Source organism: Micropterus salmoides, unplaced genomic scaffold, assembly GCF_014851395.1.
Source record: "Micropterus salmoides isolate LMB-PRFRI ecotype aquatic unplaced genomic scaffold, ASM1485139v1 Ms_hic_scaffold_11, whole genome shotgun sequence".
In the NCBI taxonomy this organism is placed as follows: Eukaryota; Metazoa; Chordata; class Actinopteri; order Centrarchiformes; family Centrarchidae; genus Micropterus; species Micropterus salmoides.
In genome coordinates this window covers 4,778,817-4,796,280 of record NW_024040152.1, presented here as the reverse complement: position 1 = coordinate 4,796,280, position 17,464 = coordinate 4,778,817, and the positions used below count along the sequence as shown (strand labels likewise).

At 39.4% G+C, this 17,464-nt stretch overlaps 1 protein-coding gene across 1 annotated transcript; it reads left to right on the top strand.

Annotated features, from left to right (window-relative positions):
• The first annotated feature begins 311 nt into the window (after positions 1-311).
• Positions 312-16,096, top strand: tlr18 (toll-like receptor 18). Its single transcript, XM_038712246.1, has 8 exons — positions 312-389; positions 1,263-2,257; positions 3,010-4,189; positions 5,848-6,265; positions 6,483-6,565; positions 12,201-12,213; positions 14,142-14,302; positions 15,757-16,096. The coding sequence occupies exons 1-8, from the start codon at positions 327-329 to the stop codon at positions 15,934-15,936; spliced, it is 3,093 nt and encodes a 1,030-aa protein (XP_038568174.1). The 5' UTR covers positions 312-326; the 3' UTR covers positions 15,937-16,096.
• The last annotated feature ends 1,368 nt before the right edge of the window (positions 16,097-17,464 follow it).

The window sequence follows — 17,464 nt, the reverse complement described above, 5'->3', positions numbered from 1 at the left end:
GGTTGGGAAGGTGCCGGTTAAGTATTTGTGGGGTTGATGAGGGAAATGCAAATGGGTGGGCGGGGAATGTCAGGTGACAAAGACTGGAGGGAAAGGGATTTTTGCAGGGTAGGAAGGGCTGGATGTGGGAGTGAGATGACCTGGACAGGAGAAAAAGTCACAGGGCATCAGTGGACGGGACGAGAATGGCAATGAATGTGTTTGAGGAAGTGGGAATGTGGCTGGAGGGAGGGACTGACAAGCAGACTGTGACAGTTATAAAGCTTGACGACTCTTTTACGTGAGAGCCAAAACAGTGTGTAGCCTTGGACCAGCAATATTAATAAATGTTCAAGGGATTTGAAAGAGTCTACATTAACAGCTTTGAGGAGGAAACTAGTCCTAAGAGGGTGAGTACTGTGCTGTGTTCAATTCAAGGAGGCAGGAGGAAAATAACTGCTGTTGTAAAATAAGAGTCTATTTCATAGGGACAAGTTGGATGTTACATTCACTGCAGATTTGTCACCTGACAGCACATGATGATAGAGTGACGTGTGTAGCTTGTTGTCTACTATGTTTCTTGCAAGGTTCACTTACCTTACAGAAAAGACTCATTGTCAATTTATTTTGCAAAGACACATTGATGATTTAATGGGAAATGATTAATGAAGGATCTGGTAGAGGTTGCACAGAGGTTAAGATTTGCTTATTTCCTTATTATTAACTTTTTTTTTACAGTTTAAACCAGCACAGATGATGCGATCTAATGAACTGCATATCCTCCGTTCTGTGAGCTTTAACTTTTATTTGATGCAATGACAGCCCAGATCAAGATATTATGTCTTCTCTTATACTGAGAGGAGGTTCACAGAGAGAAAAAGAGAGTGACTGTGTGTAGATGTGGGTGTGCGTATTACTCAGGTTGTAGCGACATAAATCAGTTTACACAGTCACATTGTGGAAATTCACCGTCCTTTTAAGGACATGCAAGTACCCATAACATTATTCATGAACGTTTATGGTGAATACTTGGTTAGGGTGACTTGAAAGACAAAGTGACAGACCTGATGTACTTAATTACCTCTAAATGTGAATATGTAATAGCAGTAAACACATATCCAAAGTAAAAGTACTAAATATATACATTTTTCAAAACTTGTCCTCAATAAGCACATAGAAAGAAAAAGTAAACAAATTTGAGTCTATGTCCTGTTACTTTTTTTGTTGGAAAAAAGAATAAAAATGCCAACATTTAATCTTTCTTTTTCTTTTTTCTTTTCAAGTCTATCACAATGATTTGGAAATTGGTTAATTTTAGTGCTCTCCTTATTGGAGCACTCACATCCCCAACTCCATCTCCGTCCCCCAACACTAACACTGACGAGGGACCCTGTCGCATCTACAGCTCAGGCCGCTCAGCAGACTGTCTGGGAAGACAGCTCAACAGCGTCCCATGGAGACAATTTCCATCCACACTGGAAGACATAGATCTCTCCTACAATAAGCTTCAAGCTGTCCATGCGAGCGACTTCCTCCGTCTCCCTCAGCTTCGCATCCTTAAGTTGCAGTACAATAACATTTCACATATTGACAAGGATGCCTTTAAAAACAACCTACTACTGGAGTATCTTGACATCTTTAATAACTCACTGCAGGAAATTCCTGCCACAGCTCTCACTCCTCTCTTGAATCTAAAAGAACTCTACATGTCCAACAACATTTACAAACATGCCACTTTAGCTGACAGTTTCTCCAAATTTGTCAAACTCCAAGTTCTGTCTATGGGTGGCCCTTTGGTGATGGGACTAAAGAAAGCGGATTTTCAGTCACTGAAAAACATGAAGTTACTAGGTTTTGCCATCAAATGTTCCTCCAATCTAAGTTACTACGAGCCTGGAAGTTTAGAAGTCATCCAGACAATGCAGATGAGCTTTGATATGGCCATAGATCAACAGCCAAAAGCTCTCCCTCTTATGTTACGTGACCTTGCCAACAAGACCTTCAGTGTAATCCAGTTCCGCAACCTCTTTGAGTTCATGTACTACATGGGAGAGGAGGACATTTTTCGGGATTTGAAATACATCACAGCCCATCAGCTCATCTTTCACAGAGGTAAATTCAATGAGAACCTCATGAGGATGGCTTTAATTAACTTACAGGTCACTCCTATCAAAAGGTTGAGACTACAGTACATAGACTTTGCCCGATCACCCACATTTGTTGATAGCGGAGCAGGTTCAAGCATCACAGATCTGGTACTGGATAAATTGGATCTTTGGTAAGTATCTTCTTACTTTGGGGCATCATGTGCATGGGGTGAAATATAATTAATTTTGTGTGAAATTTAGCACTTGCTTTCATTATGTTACAACTTGCTGGTCATGATGTTACAGAATGATGGTAGACTTGACACTGCACGGTGAACAGTTATTACATTACATTATTTGTAGAGAATAGGCTTACATAATATACTGTATGTTTGTTGTTCACTTAGAGTGTACTACAGTATTTACAATTTTCCTCAAAAACAATATAACAAATGTTCAATAAATGTTTGATTTAATGTATTTGAATCACAAACATTAGCACTTTATTTTTAGATTAAGATATTTATTTTGAAAAAGGACTGAAAAAAGATTTAACTTAATTTTCACTCATGCATATTTGTTGAAAAATTATGTTATCATAATAGTTTTGAATGTTCTACCTTAGATCTGTTAGGTGATCCACTGTTTGGCAAATGTTTGTCAAGATCTAACCATAAAGAATTGTTTAAAACCACATTTAACCATCTGGTTTCTTCAACTTTTTCTTAGGAGCGAAAACCTTCTTTTAAAACTCGAAATAAATAATCATTTGAATTTATCTTTAGAATTTTCAGCACCTAATAATATGAAATTATTTATTGTTAGAACATTTTTTGCCCAGCCCTATTCATTAATCACAAAATGCTTTAAAAGATCCTTTGGGGACTGACTAATTGCTTTTCATTTGCAGATACATAACACTACAAATCTCTATTTCTGTTAGGTATATCAGCAATCCTGATATCCTGCGATTTGACTGGAGCTTCACTTGGTTCAACAAAATTAAGGAACTGTCTATTCAGTATGTGTACTTTAACTCTGTGCCCTGTGATGCCTGGACTGAGATGCAACGTGTGGAGTTTCTGGATGTCTCCAATAATCGACTCAAAAATGAGTTCATCTTCAACCAGCTGTGTCATTACAAGGGCATCATGCCAAATCTTCACACCTTCAGCATAAACAACAACGACTTGACCAGCTTAAAAGATATGTCAACACTAACAAGGGAGTTCCAGCAGCTGCAGGTGTTGGATTTCAGCAACAACAAACTGGGATCTGTTGAAAACAGCCAGGAATGCATTTGGCAGAAAAATATCACTCGGCTTATTGCTCACCACAATCAATTTGTGAGTGAAGCCCTCCTTTGTCTGCCCACTACAGTGCACTACTTGGACCTATCCTACTGCAACCTGGACCAGCTGAACATGGCGTACTTCGAGAAAGCCACCAACCTGAAAGAGCTCCTGCTAAGTGGGAATAAAATCAAGTTCATCCCATCCAAGTGGGAAAGTCCGTCACTGCAGTCACTAGCTTTGGATGGGAATTCGTTTGGTCTCATTAGCAAGGCATCCTTCCAGGACATGCCTCAACTGTCTCACCTGAGGGCAGGGAACAATCCTTACCATTGCACTTGTGAGCTCCATGCTTTTGTCCAGGACACATTGTCAAAAGGAAAGGTTAATCTCACAGATTGGCCTTTAAATTACAGGTGTTACCACCCAGAGCCCTTGCTCAACACAGTCATATCTAAATACTTTCCAGGTCAAGTAGCGTGTGATATCAGACTAGTTATCATCATCAGTGTTGCGACCACTGCAGCGGTAATCTTGATACTGATGCTGATTTGCTATATTTTTGACCTCCCATGGTACACTAAAGCCACTTATCAGATCATCAGGGCCAGATACAGAGCTCACAAGGAAAATGCAGCGGGGGAATTAGGGACTTTTACTTATCATGCCTTCATATCCTACAGCCACTCTGATGCAGACTGGGTGAGGGACCAGCTCTTGCCCTTCTTGGAGAACAGGAACCCCTATCGTCTGTGTATCCATGAGAGGGACTTCATGCCAGGAAGGTGGATCATCGACAACATTATTGACAACATTGACAGCAGTCGTAAGGTACCAAAATGTAGTTAAAATACTAAAATACTTTTAGTGAAACCTACCAGCCAGTGTGGGCAAACATCTTTTGAGGAACTATTATACTTTCGACCTGCTGCTAACTCAGCAGAGCGTGTGTGTGAGTACATTAAGTTACTAAAGATTAAGGATTGCGCCGTGGTTGGGGGGTGGTGTTCATTGACTTCCCCCTGGAACTTCTTCTTTGGGAATTTCTGCTGTGCTGTTCGAGTAATCTGAAAACTTGCCTGAACATTACATTTTTTCATTTAGCTGACGCTTTTATCCAAAGCGACTTACAATTGCTATACATGTCAGAGGTCTCACGCCTCTGGAGCAACGAAGGGTTAAGTGTCTTGCTCAGGGACACAATGGTGGATGGGTCTCAGTGGGAATCACACTCAGGTCTCTCACACCAAAGGCTAGTGTCTGTCCATTACATAGAAACATTGATGGCTTTTGTGATATGAATTCTTCAAGGGTTAGGGTTAGCAAATGAACAATGATAGACAGTCAAGAGGCACACTTAAGATTTCTGATACACCACACTGTAAGTTGGCGGTAGTTGAGCATCTGAGCAGGACTTCACCTCTAGTTTTGAGATGTCATCAGCAGTCCGCCTTTATGGTAGTTAATAAAACGACGCAGCATGTTAAATCAGTGTCTAAGAGACACTGTGAGAGAGAGCTCCTTTGATTCGCTGCTCAGCTTGGCAAACTACTGATGTTATTGATTTAGTGCAGTGTGTTTTAGAGTGTTTTGAGGGTTCAGGCATTTTCAAAAAGGATTATAATGCACAACTAGGGCTGACCCCGACTAAGGATTTATATAGTTGAATCAGAATCGTCAAGTCCTGCCTATAGTTGAAGCATGTGTGTTTTTGTGCACAGCGATTGCGAGCAGAAGCTAAACTGAGGCTTATTGTTGACCATTTTTTCTCCCTGTCTCTCCCTGTACCAGTCTTGTACAGAGTTTGCCATGCTGCCGACAACTGCATGCACGTCGCGGTTCCTCGCAGGTCTATTTCAAGTAGCCGGCTGTTTAAAAACGATGTATTATTCTTTGTGTGGTTCATCAACGGTGATAAATTATCCGAAAGTCCCGCGAGGTGCGGACAACTCGGCACAACGCCAGTGAAGCTGTGGCTCCATCGCATCAGCAAGCGTTCCTCTTCTGCCACTACACACATACACGCTCCGCCTACACATGCGCACAGACGACCCAGGGTTAAGATTACAATTTTGGATCTATTCACGCACTTCAAAAACATTGAAAGTTTTTTTCGTTTTACATGTTTATTTACAGCATTAAATGTTGAAATGTATATTGTAATAAGCTGTATATTAACTTATTGGAAGAAAACTGGTAGTTCTATGTAAAAATGCCAAAATGGCATGATCCTTGTTTCGCTGACAGATTGACAGTTGAATAAGGCTCTGCCCATTGAATCTTCGACTATTCGGGGTCAGCCCTATGCACAACATAAAGTTTTTCTTCAGTACTATACTTATTTGTTAATATCTAAGGTATGCTTTTACACAAAGTATCACCCTAACTAGTACATCCCATAGCTCACCATTTTCTATGTGGAAGAAAATATTATATTGCAATTGTAATCCATGTTTTCTTTCCCTTTCTTTTCCTTTCTCCCTCCACAGGTAATATTCGTCCTCTCCCGGCACTTCATTAACAGTGATTGGTGCAACTATGAGCTGTATTTCGCTCAGCAGAGATCAATGGGAAAAACCTTCAGTGACGTCATACTAGTGGTGAAGGAGCCCATTGATCCCAGCTCCTTGCCCAGCAAGTACTGCAGGCTTAAGAAGATGCTGAGTAACAAGACGTACCTGGAGTGGCCCCAGCAGGTCAACCAGCAGGTCTTTTTCTGGGCGCAGCTAAAGAGTGCTCTGGGCAAGCCAACAATGACCAGAGAGGGGCGCCACAGTGTTAAGAGCAGAAACTCATCTATGGAATGTGTTTCTGTTATTGGGCCCGAGATAGAAGACAGGAGGCCAGAAGTAGAAAACCCAAATGCAGACAAAGCTGGACCCCAAAACAACATAATTAAAGAGGAATAATAAAGATTGTACAATTGCATACATTCCGTCGGAACTGTCCCAGTAAAGGCTTGAACTCAGGTGACCTTTGTGAGCAGGTTGTGTGAAGCTGGGAGCAAAAGCCATTGTCTCATTATGACAATAACACCATCCCCTACTGCCCATGGCACTCACTGTCATGTTATCCTTGAGGGCTGATGCCCTCTGCTCCTCTCCTTCTATGCTTCTCTTACCAGGTGCCCTGCTGACAGCCACTGAAAGCCAACAACTCAGTGGCTCAAATGAGATCTCCCATGTTGCACTCTGGATAACAAGCGAGGTGCAAGAAATATGTGTTGACAGGAGCCACATTGTGAAAGGACTGCGCTCTGTTACATTCTTGGCCTTTAGAGGTATGATGAATCATGTATCATGAATGTTCCAACAATAATGTTCCAGGGCCAACTCAAATTCACACAGGCCATAATTCCAAAAGAATAATCCTCGAATGCAATGTGTTTTGGGGATATGGGTCCACTTGTTTACCTGGGAACATAAAAAAATCTAAATCACTAGTGAATCTTATATTGGGAATTTGTAGGCTCCAGCACTTTGTATTTATATGAGCTCTTTGAGTGTGCACTGACTAGCTCTTAAATTTGAAGTGGGTCTCTATAGGCCTTCTAGTGTTTCAAGTTGACTGTTTCCATATTTAACTATTACATGAATAGCCAGGTAATCACTAATTTCATTGCTGCCAAATGTCTGTCTTAACTTGATCTGATTGTGCTGTTTGTCAGTAGGTTGACAATTTATTCTCCCTATATTATATATTAAACAACTCATCTTCTTTTATTATTTGAGACTTGCAACATTTTTCCTACTTACAAATTTCCGTCCACCTGATAAATCTATATTAAATGTTCACTCTCCTGATTGCCTGATTGCACATCCAGCCACTTGGAGGAACATTACAACTGTCCTCTGGTTTGGTCTAATCCAATTGCTGGAAAAAATATCTTGCTCTATGTTCCACTTTCTTCACCAGCTACTCTGGAACTTTGTCTGCCATTTGTTGCTGAAAAGGCAGTGTGCTGTCAATTTAATAGAGCTGCAGGAAGTTGATGGGAGTACTGAGATTGAATGTAAAGTAAAGCAAACACTGAGGACATTTGCAAGTGAACAAACTTCGCTAAGCTTATAAATGCTTTGATCATCCCATAATGTATGCACACAAGTACTGTATAAAAGGTTGTGCAAACAAGCCTCAAATCATAATTCATTTACAAAAAGTAACAATAAGAACAATACCAGCACAAGTAAACAAAGTACTATAAAGCAAAAGATGTCAAGAATGTGAATGTAAACTTGTAGCCATTTTATAGGTTTATAATTTTAAGGAAGCAATGCTGGTCCAATTTTTCATGAAAAAATATGTCTGTGTATGTTTATGTAAATAATATTATTTTGTGTTAATGATTGAAGGATACTGTGTACAGTAGGCAAACTGAAATAATGTCATGTGTCATGATTTTAAGGATTTTTATACTTTGGTTAACAGCAGCTTTGTTGGGTTATTTTATGATGAATTTCCATCGAGTTGAACTCCCACTTGTATGGTTAATGTTTCTTTAAATCATTTTGGGGGAAAAAAACATGTGAAAGACTTTCCCATTCAATATTGTCAATTCAAAAACACTGAAAAACATTTATTTTTCCTTCTCTATCTGCAAATGGCCAGTAGATGACACTCTTGGACACAGAGAGAGAGAAAGAGTTACCCAAGTTATATACTGTATTTTGTTATAATTCTGTAAATGCTTTCATTATTTGATCATTTTGAATAACGTCGTGCACTGCTACTAATACTGACACTCACTGTGTGCTGGAGGGTCTAATTTAGGAGCTCTATACAACCACCCAGACCCTCCACTGTCCTGGTACTAATACACACACACACACACACACACACACACACACACACAAAAACAACATCTAGCATCTACAACACCACCACCAACATCCTTACAAACACACACACACACACACACACACTAACAGCAACAACACACACCTCCACAGTCTGTCATAAACCCGCACAGAGCAAGTGTTCATTGTTTTCTTTTAATCTCATTATTACTTGGTGCTTTGGCAATGTTGTCTTTGTTACACTTATAAAGCTTATTGGAGAGAGAGAGAGAGAGAGAGTATGATGATTTACATTAATGTAAAGTGTATGTAATAAATGCATTTGCTGAGTATTTGGCATGTGGGTATGGAAAAAATGTCAGTCTTCATTAAAATATTGTGCTGAACCATTTATGCAAAACAGAAAACTGTATTGGTAGATAAAGCAAAGCAAACAATGTTTGATGGAGACTCCTAGCATGTCTTTACTTTCGATATTTCCTAATCTAGTTATCATAGTTAAAATAATCAAGGAAATTGATTTATCATTATACAACAAAAGGTACAACAAATGAAAAGTTTGTTGTCTCAGAATCAATAAATACAAAATAAATACAGTAAAACAATTAAGGCCTATACAGTCATTTTGCCATGACATACATGTTTACACCCATAAAAAACATATGCAGTGCATTTTTTTGAATTTGCATCTGGGGGAATGTAAAAAACAAGCAAGCAACAACAAACAAGATAGTGATGATAAAATGTTTTTTATCTTCACATAAAAGTTAGACATTTGGGAAACACTGTTCATCCAGTTTGACTGAGTTTGAGCCTCCTCTCATCTTGACAGAGACTTTTACTCTGTCAACTCGGAACATGGTCCGTCTGAGTGCTTGATCTGGGATGTTGATGGAGTAGGTATCTGTAGCTGGGGTAGGGAACTATGGAGAAACTAGCGACAGCTAGATTTTTAGTGTGTCCAACTGCAAAAATCCTTCCTCCCTTCAGGAGATCCTTGTGGATCTCTGGACAGTAATCAGAAATGGTTGCTTTGCTTTCTCTCACAAAAGAGTGATGAGTGATCTTTTTCCGGGTCACACATCCAGTCGGTCTCAGTTAATCATATCAAAGAAAGAGTTTCATCTTTAACTATTACTTTCCTCAAACCAAGAATAGATAATCTCTGTTGAAAGTTTCAAGTTTTCTTTAATGATGTGGCCAAATGTTGAATTCTTTGTTTTAAGATAATTGCAGTCAACTTAAGACATTTTTTAAATCCACTGACACCAGGGAAATTACATAATTACATATCAAGAAGATTTTCAGACATTGTATATAACTTTATGTACTGTGTACATACAGTACATTATGTGTCCCTAATGGGACTGTGTGGGAGCTGTAGAACAACTCAAGCCTTGTACTTGTTGGTTTTAAGGAATGAGGCCTAAAGTTTAATTTTTATCTAGAACCATGCAAATATACATAGAGCCTTTATACCGGTCAACTGGAGATAATGATGTAAATCAGCCTCATTGGTTTGCATTCAAGGAGAAGAGTTTTTCGTTTACTGGCCTTCACTTCATTTGTATTGCTACCATAATCATTCCCTTAATTGCAAATGATGTTGCAGGAAAGCATTAGTCACACCTAATAAGCATAAGTGAGACCTAATAAAATGAACAGAATAAATGGCAGCAGGGAAATGATATGGCAAGAAAAAGGAAGGGACTGCTTCAGCCTAATTCTTGTATTATTGGTACAATGCAGTTTCCCTGAGTAGGCATTTGAAATGATTAACATACTGTACATTTTGACCTAAATAAAAACAATTTTATTATGACAAATCAAATATTATTAACTACATATGCAATGCAATTAATAACGCATAATGAAGATTATTATATAAGAGACACATCTGGTCACTGAGCAATTCAGATGTTGTTTCAACTTGTTTTAAAATCATCCCACTTATTCAGTCTGGATTTCACACTGGGCCAGTGGGGCAGTGTGACCAGTGAACCGGGGCCTCAGACATCCAGGGCACAGTACTACTGTGCAAGTGAGCCATAGGTTCGCACGCTACAATATGTTGTGATTGATGATATAACAATATTCACCAACAAGTCAGCTCATTCTGCATAAAGGAACAGTTTGAAGGGCGTCATATTTTGGCAGACCATTTATTTTTTGAATTGCTAGCTATTATTGGAGCTAGCTGCCCATCATAGCCGGCCCTGACTTTGTTGGTGCCATAGGTGAGATTTTGGAAATATTATCCTAACACAAATAAAACATCATAGACACAAAGAGTAGATGACACTCTGAACTGTTGTCTTTTTGATCCCTTTCCATAAGTCATTTTTTGCTACTCGCAGCTCGCTGTTCTTTTCTTTCCCTGTGTAATTAGCTGTGGCATAAACTTAACTCAACCACACCATCACATGTCTCATAAAGTGTGTCATTCAATCACGTCAGTAAAGCATGTTGACCGCTAGCCAGATGAGACAGCGCAGCATGCTTTTGTTTGGTTTATATATGAGAAAGAGATTTTAAAAATCAAGGTCAGGTGGATGAAGGGTGTACGAAGGGACGACAACATTACCAAAAGTTGGCAGACATTTTCTTTCCCCTGTGTCCCTTTGCGCCCTAGGTGACAGACTATTTCACCTATACCACGAGCCGGCTCTGCTGCCCATTGTCCCTATCTAGCTGGCCATATGATTCAGTGTACAAACAGAAATTAGTTAGCTAGCTGCCATTTTTGCCAGTTAGTTGCCCTTACAAACAAATTACCTGCACTAAAAAGCCAGCTAGTTCACTAGCTATTTGCCTAAAATTCAGCTGTCTAACTATTTAGGTGGCAAACAGCTTAACAAGTTAGTAAGGTGGCATTTGTTCTTTGGTCGCCTGTGTGAAAGGGGGATAAGATAAAGGGTTTAGCTATCTACATTGGATTGAATAAATGTTAAAATACCATTCCATAACCACGATGCTTAAATCAAAACTACTAGCAACATAACTATTAGTGCATAAGTTGTCACGTGACGTGCACGGTGACATGGAGGGCAAAACAACAGACCAACATATATGCATATAATGTTACAGCATCCGCTGCCGCATTTCTCCCGTTAAAAACCGCCAGGTCCCTGCCGCCACTCGACTCCGGTAGGCTAATGTTTACATTTACCTTGTGGTGAATCCCTCACCTATCACAGCCCAGGCTTGTCTCCTCCTCGATTAGTGCATCCGAAAGCAACAACCATCAAGCATTTAAGCAAAGTAACCAACTCAGAGTAATAGTGTATCACTTGCTTCCTGGTTGGCAGGCAGCGGAAAATAACGTCTTTTTTGACCTCCAAGGCAGTGTTTTCCTTGGAATGTGACGTCACGTGAAAACTATATGAATTAGTTCAAAACATGGGATGCTGTTGCCATGGGAATAAAAACCTCACCATGTTTCCAGTTGGCCTCAAAATCTGTAAGCAAACAAGTGCCTAACATATTAGCCATACCTTAGTTGTTAGTTATTGATAGTATGCAGATTCATTTAAATGGTGGATAAAGTATCATTTTGTTTAGCCTAGTAACATATCAGCCAATCTAGAAGTCTCTTCTCAAGCATCTTTTATCTACTTCATGGGGATAATACTACGTTTTAACTGTAACAGAAATAGGGAATTCAATGAGTTTTCTTATTTGTTGGGCTAGTTCTTCATTGGATTATAACTTATCAGGAGTTTTTATCTCTTTATGTGTAGGCCTATTGTAACCAATAATATATGCCTACAGTCTTTTGTACACACACAGTTCCTGTACTTTAACCTAATGGCAACCCTACATGGTCATAATCTGCATTATTAAGAAAGAAAAACATAAATAATGTGCTGTACAGTTGCCATCACCCGCCTGTGGTTACCTTACATGGCCAGGTAGCTCACCTGTGCACATGATGTCGCTGCTGTCTGGAGGGAGGAGCCTATCTGATTCTGATTTGCACACAGGTGAGAGGAAGCCATATAAGTGATGAGATGAGAGCTGAAGCCACTTCCACCAGCACCTGTTAGCGTCACTGTCAAGGTGAGTTTCTGCTGTTTGTTATTTATTTATAAAAGGTTGATGTTTTAAAGGTAGGACAGGTCTGCAAGGTGATAGGATGGTGAAATGTAGCCTATTAATTTTATTGTTTTCTTGTGGAATTGCCTCTGCAGTTGGTTTTTAACATTTCCATGCTTAATCTCAACCTGAGTTAATTAACACCAGCTTTGCATTCAACATTCAAAGCCTTTTAATTAGCTCCCTGATGCTGCGGGAATAAATGACTAACGGCATAATTATCGAGACTATTTAAGGGAATGTGGTGCTGCATCATTCAGAAAATTATTAAAGTATTGTCTTGTTCTGAAACTGTAGATTGAGTGAGTTATACACACAGGCAGGCGGGTATACAGCAGCCCTGCATTACTAATGAGAGCTCGTCACTCCTCCATATAGATAAAAATCATAAGTCTAAAAAGACTAACTATGACCAACCCCTAAAGTTCATCCTCAGCATGAAATTATCAATAGCTAGTTCATGGAAGGAAAGAGGAGAGAGGGGGGAAAAAAAGTAAACCAGGATTTAAATCTATTATGGGCAACGTGCCCTGCAGGGGGTCTGTCCTTTTGTTCTCCACTGGTTCATGGAGGTGAAATGACTCAGCCCCCTGTAGCAGCTTCTCGGGTGTCTGATGGTGAAAGGAAGGTGTAAGGTTAGATATTTCAACTGTTTTGACGGTCATGCCTGAGCCTCCTTCGTGTGCATTTTATTTGGCCTCAAGATAAGTTGTCTCTGAATTGTATTGATATTTCACTTAAGTGTTTAGAGGTTTGATATTTAAAATGGCTCTTTTGGATGTGGAAATAATTGGCACTAATTAGTGTATATTATGTGCAATCAAAATGAGTTTGTAGCTGAAAGGCCACAATAGGTTGGAACTAAGGACTCCTTCCACTCCCATTCTATGAGCTGAGATACAGATTAAATACTAACCCACCAGCCTATCTGTAACTGCAAAATGTAATCTAAACTGTGGGTGTAATGTTAAACTTGCATGCGTTGGTTTTTAGGAATAATAGGCTATTGATTTTCAGGTCACTTGAAGGCTGAGAAATGAGGAAATTGGCATTTACAGTAGGTTGGTTACTTGTAAAGGCATAGGATATGTCCTCAAACCTTTTTTTGTTTTATATAAATGGTGTTGTATATCTTGGTCAAGAGGGATCTATATCATGATTTTGTTACTCTAGCCAGGCTTTATTATAAGCTAAGTGGTGATGAATGGCTCTTTGCAACAAAGCCTGTATGGTTACAGGCACTTGTTCAGTGTTTCCTTTTTATGTAAACTTTTAAAAATGCTTTCAGAAGTGAGACTCTATGGAATAAGCCAAGCTTGAGATATATTGAAACAATTTGTTTTCCTGCACTGAATAAAATTTAAATTGTGTCCTCTACTGACAGAAGTCAATGATTTGACAGGTGATGAATCTAAAACATAATTGAGATGAAACCCTGGTGCAGTTTGCAGAGAAGCAATGGGGGGGGGGGCACATTCTGGGGTGAAATTTAAATCTGCAGAAGGTCTTGTATTTTCCTTTACATTTTTTGTTTTTGCTCTGAGGAAAATCTGTTGTGCACTAGTATAAAACTTTACTGAAACATCTCAGCCGCTGCCCTCCAACACACTGACGTTGAAAAGTAATCTTATCTTGCACTCCAGGATTTCTTCTGCACCAGAGCTGATGGATGCTGCTCATCCTCTGCATTCAGATCTGAATCGAACTCTGTGATTGATCTTGCTTGTCTTTTCAATGATTTATCCTCCCTTTTACTAGTGAAAATCCACAACTGCTGAAATGACATTTTCCTGATGACCTTTAAAACTAGTCCGGTAATAAAATTGTGTTTAACTGTCTGTAATGTTAATTGTGACTCCTTGGTTGTTTTTTTTTTTTTTTTTTTATTCCAGACATCAATTGTAGGACTGAAATGTGTTCCCAACTGCAAACCGCTATGGAGAACCTCATCACAGTGTTCCACTCATATTCTGGAAAAGAAGGCGACAAGTACAAGCTGAGCAAAGCCGAGCTGAAGAGCCTGTTACAGGGAGAACTCGCAGACTTCATGGCAGTGAGTAACTATATAACAGCCTATCCTTAACAGGAAAAACTGTCTATTAAGACCCATAAGGTAAACTCAGGACTTTCACTCAAGAGACCAAAGTTTGAGTCCCATGTGAGTCAAAGTTGACATGTTAAGTTTAACATTAGTTCTGTGACTGACTAAATGTACTTATTGTAACCCAAAAAGGTGATCTTAAATGTAACCAAAACTACGACTGTTTAACAATGTTTACCATGTGACATTTGTTACATAACTTGTAACACATTTAAGGTTCGGTACGCCTGTCGTTGGACTTGCCAAAGTTCATACATGCTGTTTTTGGGAAAAGCTGTATTTTCCTAATATGCCATTTTAGCCTGTATGGCACTGCATCACTTTAGATGCTTTGTTTTGGTTAGTTTTATCAATACATTGAGGCACTGGGGGAGGGTTGGGTCTCGTGAGTAAACTACTATACAACATAAAAATTACAAACCAGTAAGGTATTGCGGTTTAGTCTGGTATTCAGTTTTACTGGGCTGTTAAAAGTTGCCAATCACGGCATTTATTTCATTAACTGAATAAATCATTACAGTACAAAACACTAGTTGAATCAACTTAGAAATTAAAAATAAGAATTAAAATTTTAATAAAGTTCTTAGCCAATGAGCTCAGGGAAAGCTGGGCAGTACTCCTCATGAAATGAGGTCTTGCACTTTGAGAGCAGACATGGCACATTTGAAACTAGTCTGTCTAATTCAGGGTTTGTGAGTGGGGTGGGGGAGTGTTGGCGGTTAGCTTCCCAGTTGGTGTTTCATCAACTTAGTGATGAGTCGTGTCCCAAGCTATAAGAAGCAAAATATTTGGAGAGCATGTGACTCAACTTGCTGTGCACCTTCTGGTTTGACCAGGCTTTATTTCCATTCAGTATGCGAAGGGGAGAAGGCTAGAGGGCAGAATCTACACCTTCAGCCAAAGGAAGCTGTATAGCCTCACAGAGACAAATGTGCCTGCAGGTGATCTCATCACATAAAGTTACAAAGTGCTGTACCACTTCAAGTGATGTCAACCAAGTTTGAGGATTTAGGGTGGAAATTAAGACTGTACTGGGCCATAATCTTTAGTAGGTGATGCTACTGCTGGATGCAACAAAAGAGTATACTGGACAGTGACCTGCTAAAAGACCCTAAGAATTCTCCTGGCCCCTACTAACATGTTTAAGCTGCTGTTCCAAAATGGGCCAATAAAATCAAACTTTTCTCTAGACTTGATGAAGAGAATGCTCATTTTGCTTTTAGTTAATTTCAGTTTCATGAGGATTCAAATTAAGTTTACAGCATTATGATTCTAAAATCAAGTGTTCCCCTGTGGAGAGGCGTACGACAAGTCTGGAGACTTTGATCTTGTGAAACACATTGCTCTTTACTTCAATTTTCGTCACGTTTGGTGTGTTTTTTTTTTTTTATTTGTTTTTTTTTTAGGCCAGCAAGGACCCCATGGTGGTTGAGAAGATTATGAAGGACCTGGATGAAAACCAGGACGGTCAAGTAGATTTCCAGGAGTTTGTCGTTCTGGTTGCTGCACTGACTGTTGCCTGCAATGAGTTCTTCGAAGACTTTGATAAGAGCAGCGAGGAGGACCAAGGTTCTAAGGAAGCTTAATATTTCACATCTAATCAACTTTCTTTATACCATTTGTACTAACAATATAGTCATGCTATGGATGTAAATGTCTGAATCACTCAACTGCAGCACTTTGTACAAAAGATGCATCACTTAAGTGTCTTTGTCCTAAAAGCTTAATAAAGACATTATCCTGTTTCCACATGTCTCTTAATTTAAGAAGCAAGCTGAACTGTTGTCGTCCCTTCCCAGTCCAACAACATACTGCTCGTTAGCTTTTCTGTTCTGAAATGAAAATGCTGGTCTGGGACATTAAATGACGTCAGCCCTGCAGGCTCTGAGACTGACTTTCAGTCACATTATGGCCTGTGCATTTCAAAGAATACTGTGAAGTCACTTTAACTAGCAGATAAAACGGGCATTAATTAACTCAACACACTGCAGGCAACAGAGGCTTTTATGCAACTATGACAGCATTTGCAAGCTATTTGAATTTCACTGAATTGGTCTTTGTATAGATAGGGTTTCATTATTCAGCCATTAGATGCTTAATGGCTCCTGGTTTGGCATGTCATCTGGAATGGGATGCCTACTAGTTGGAAAAATATTGAGCTGCCTGTGAATTACGTTAGTTGTAATCAGTCCTAGGGAAAACTTTACTGACTCACTTGAAATAACAAATGCACCCTGATTACCAAAGAACAGGACTCTGCTGGTTCCTTTTCTTTAGAACAGCTACATGTCACCCCTAATGTTTACAGATGAAATTCCCCATTCAAAATGAAACTTTAAGTTAGGGCAGCACTGTCTTCAGTACTTTAACAGATTACAAGTTAGAAAAGTTGATCCAGATAACTCAAACTTGTAGATTCTTGAAAATGAGTTTTATCACACTTAAATATATCTAAAATTGAGAGCTCTTTGCTGAAGTGACACTGAGGGCACTAATGTTTCATTCGAAAAGCATCTGAGCAACAGATTACACCAGTCCACTTCGTCAAACACTCAAGTGAAAGGTCGAGGGGCTACCCGAGGTGGCCTTGCATCCTCGGTCTTCATTAACACAAGAAGCGCAATGAAGCATTTAAGGTTGTGTGCTGCCCTTAATAGGGCAGCACACAATGCAGTCTGGAGAAACTCAATATGGGCCCTTACAAAGTCGTGAAGCTTAATTTATTATGTAACAGAAGCTTGTCTGACATCCACAAATGCACAAATTCAGTAGACACCACAGGTTTGCCAAACAAGTCTGCCCTGCCCCTACCAGGCAACAGTAGATCGACTAAGACTGCAGATGCAGCAGCACTCTGAAGGAAGCTGGAGGAATTATTGTCCTGAAAAAAGGAGGGAAACCTTGCAAAAACTTCTATTACTACTTTTGGTATTGTTTGAGTTATTAAATCAATAGGTCCAGTTGTGAGAATAAGTGACACAAGTGTGTTCTTAAAGTTGCTGACCCGGCAAAAAGAGAGAGCCGTAGAAAAAGAGCTTTTTTGGGTGTTTTTTGGTTTTTCAGTAGTAATACATTATAGAACCATTTTATACCTATACATAGCAAAACAATTAT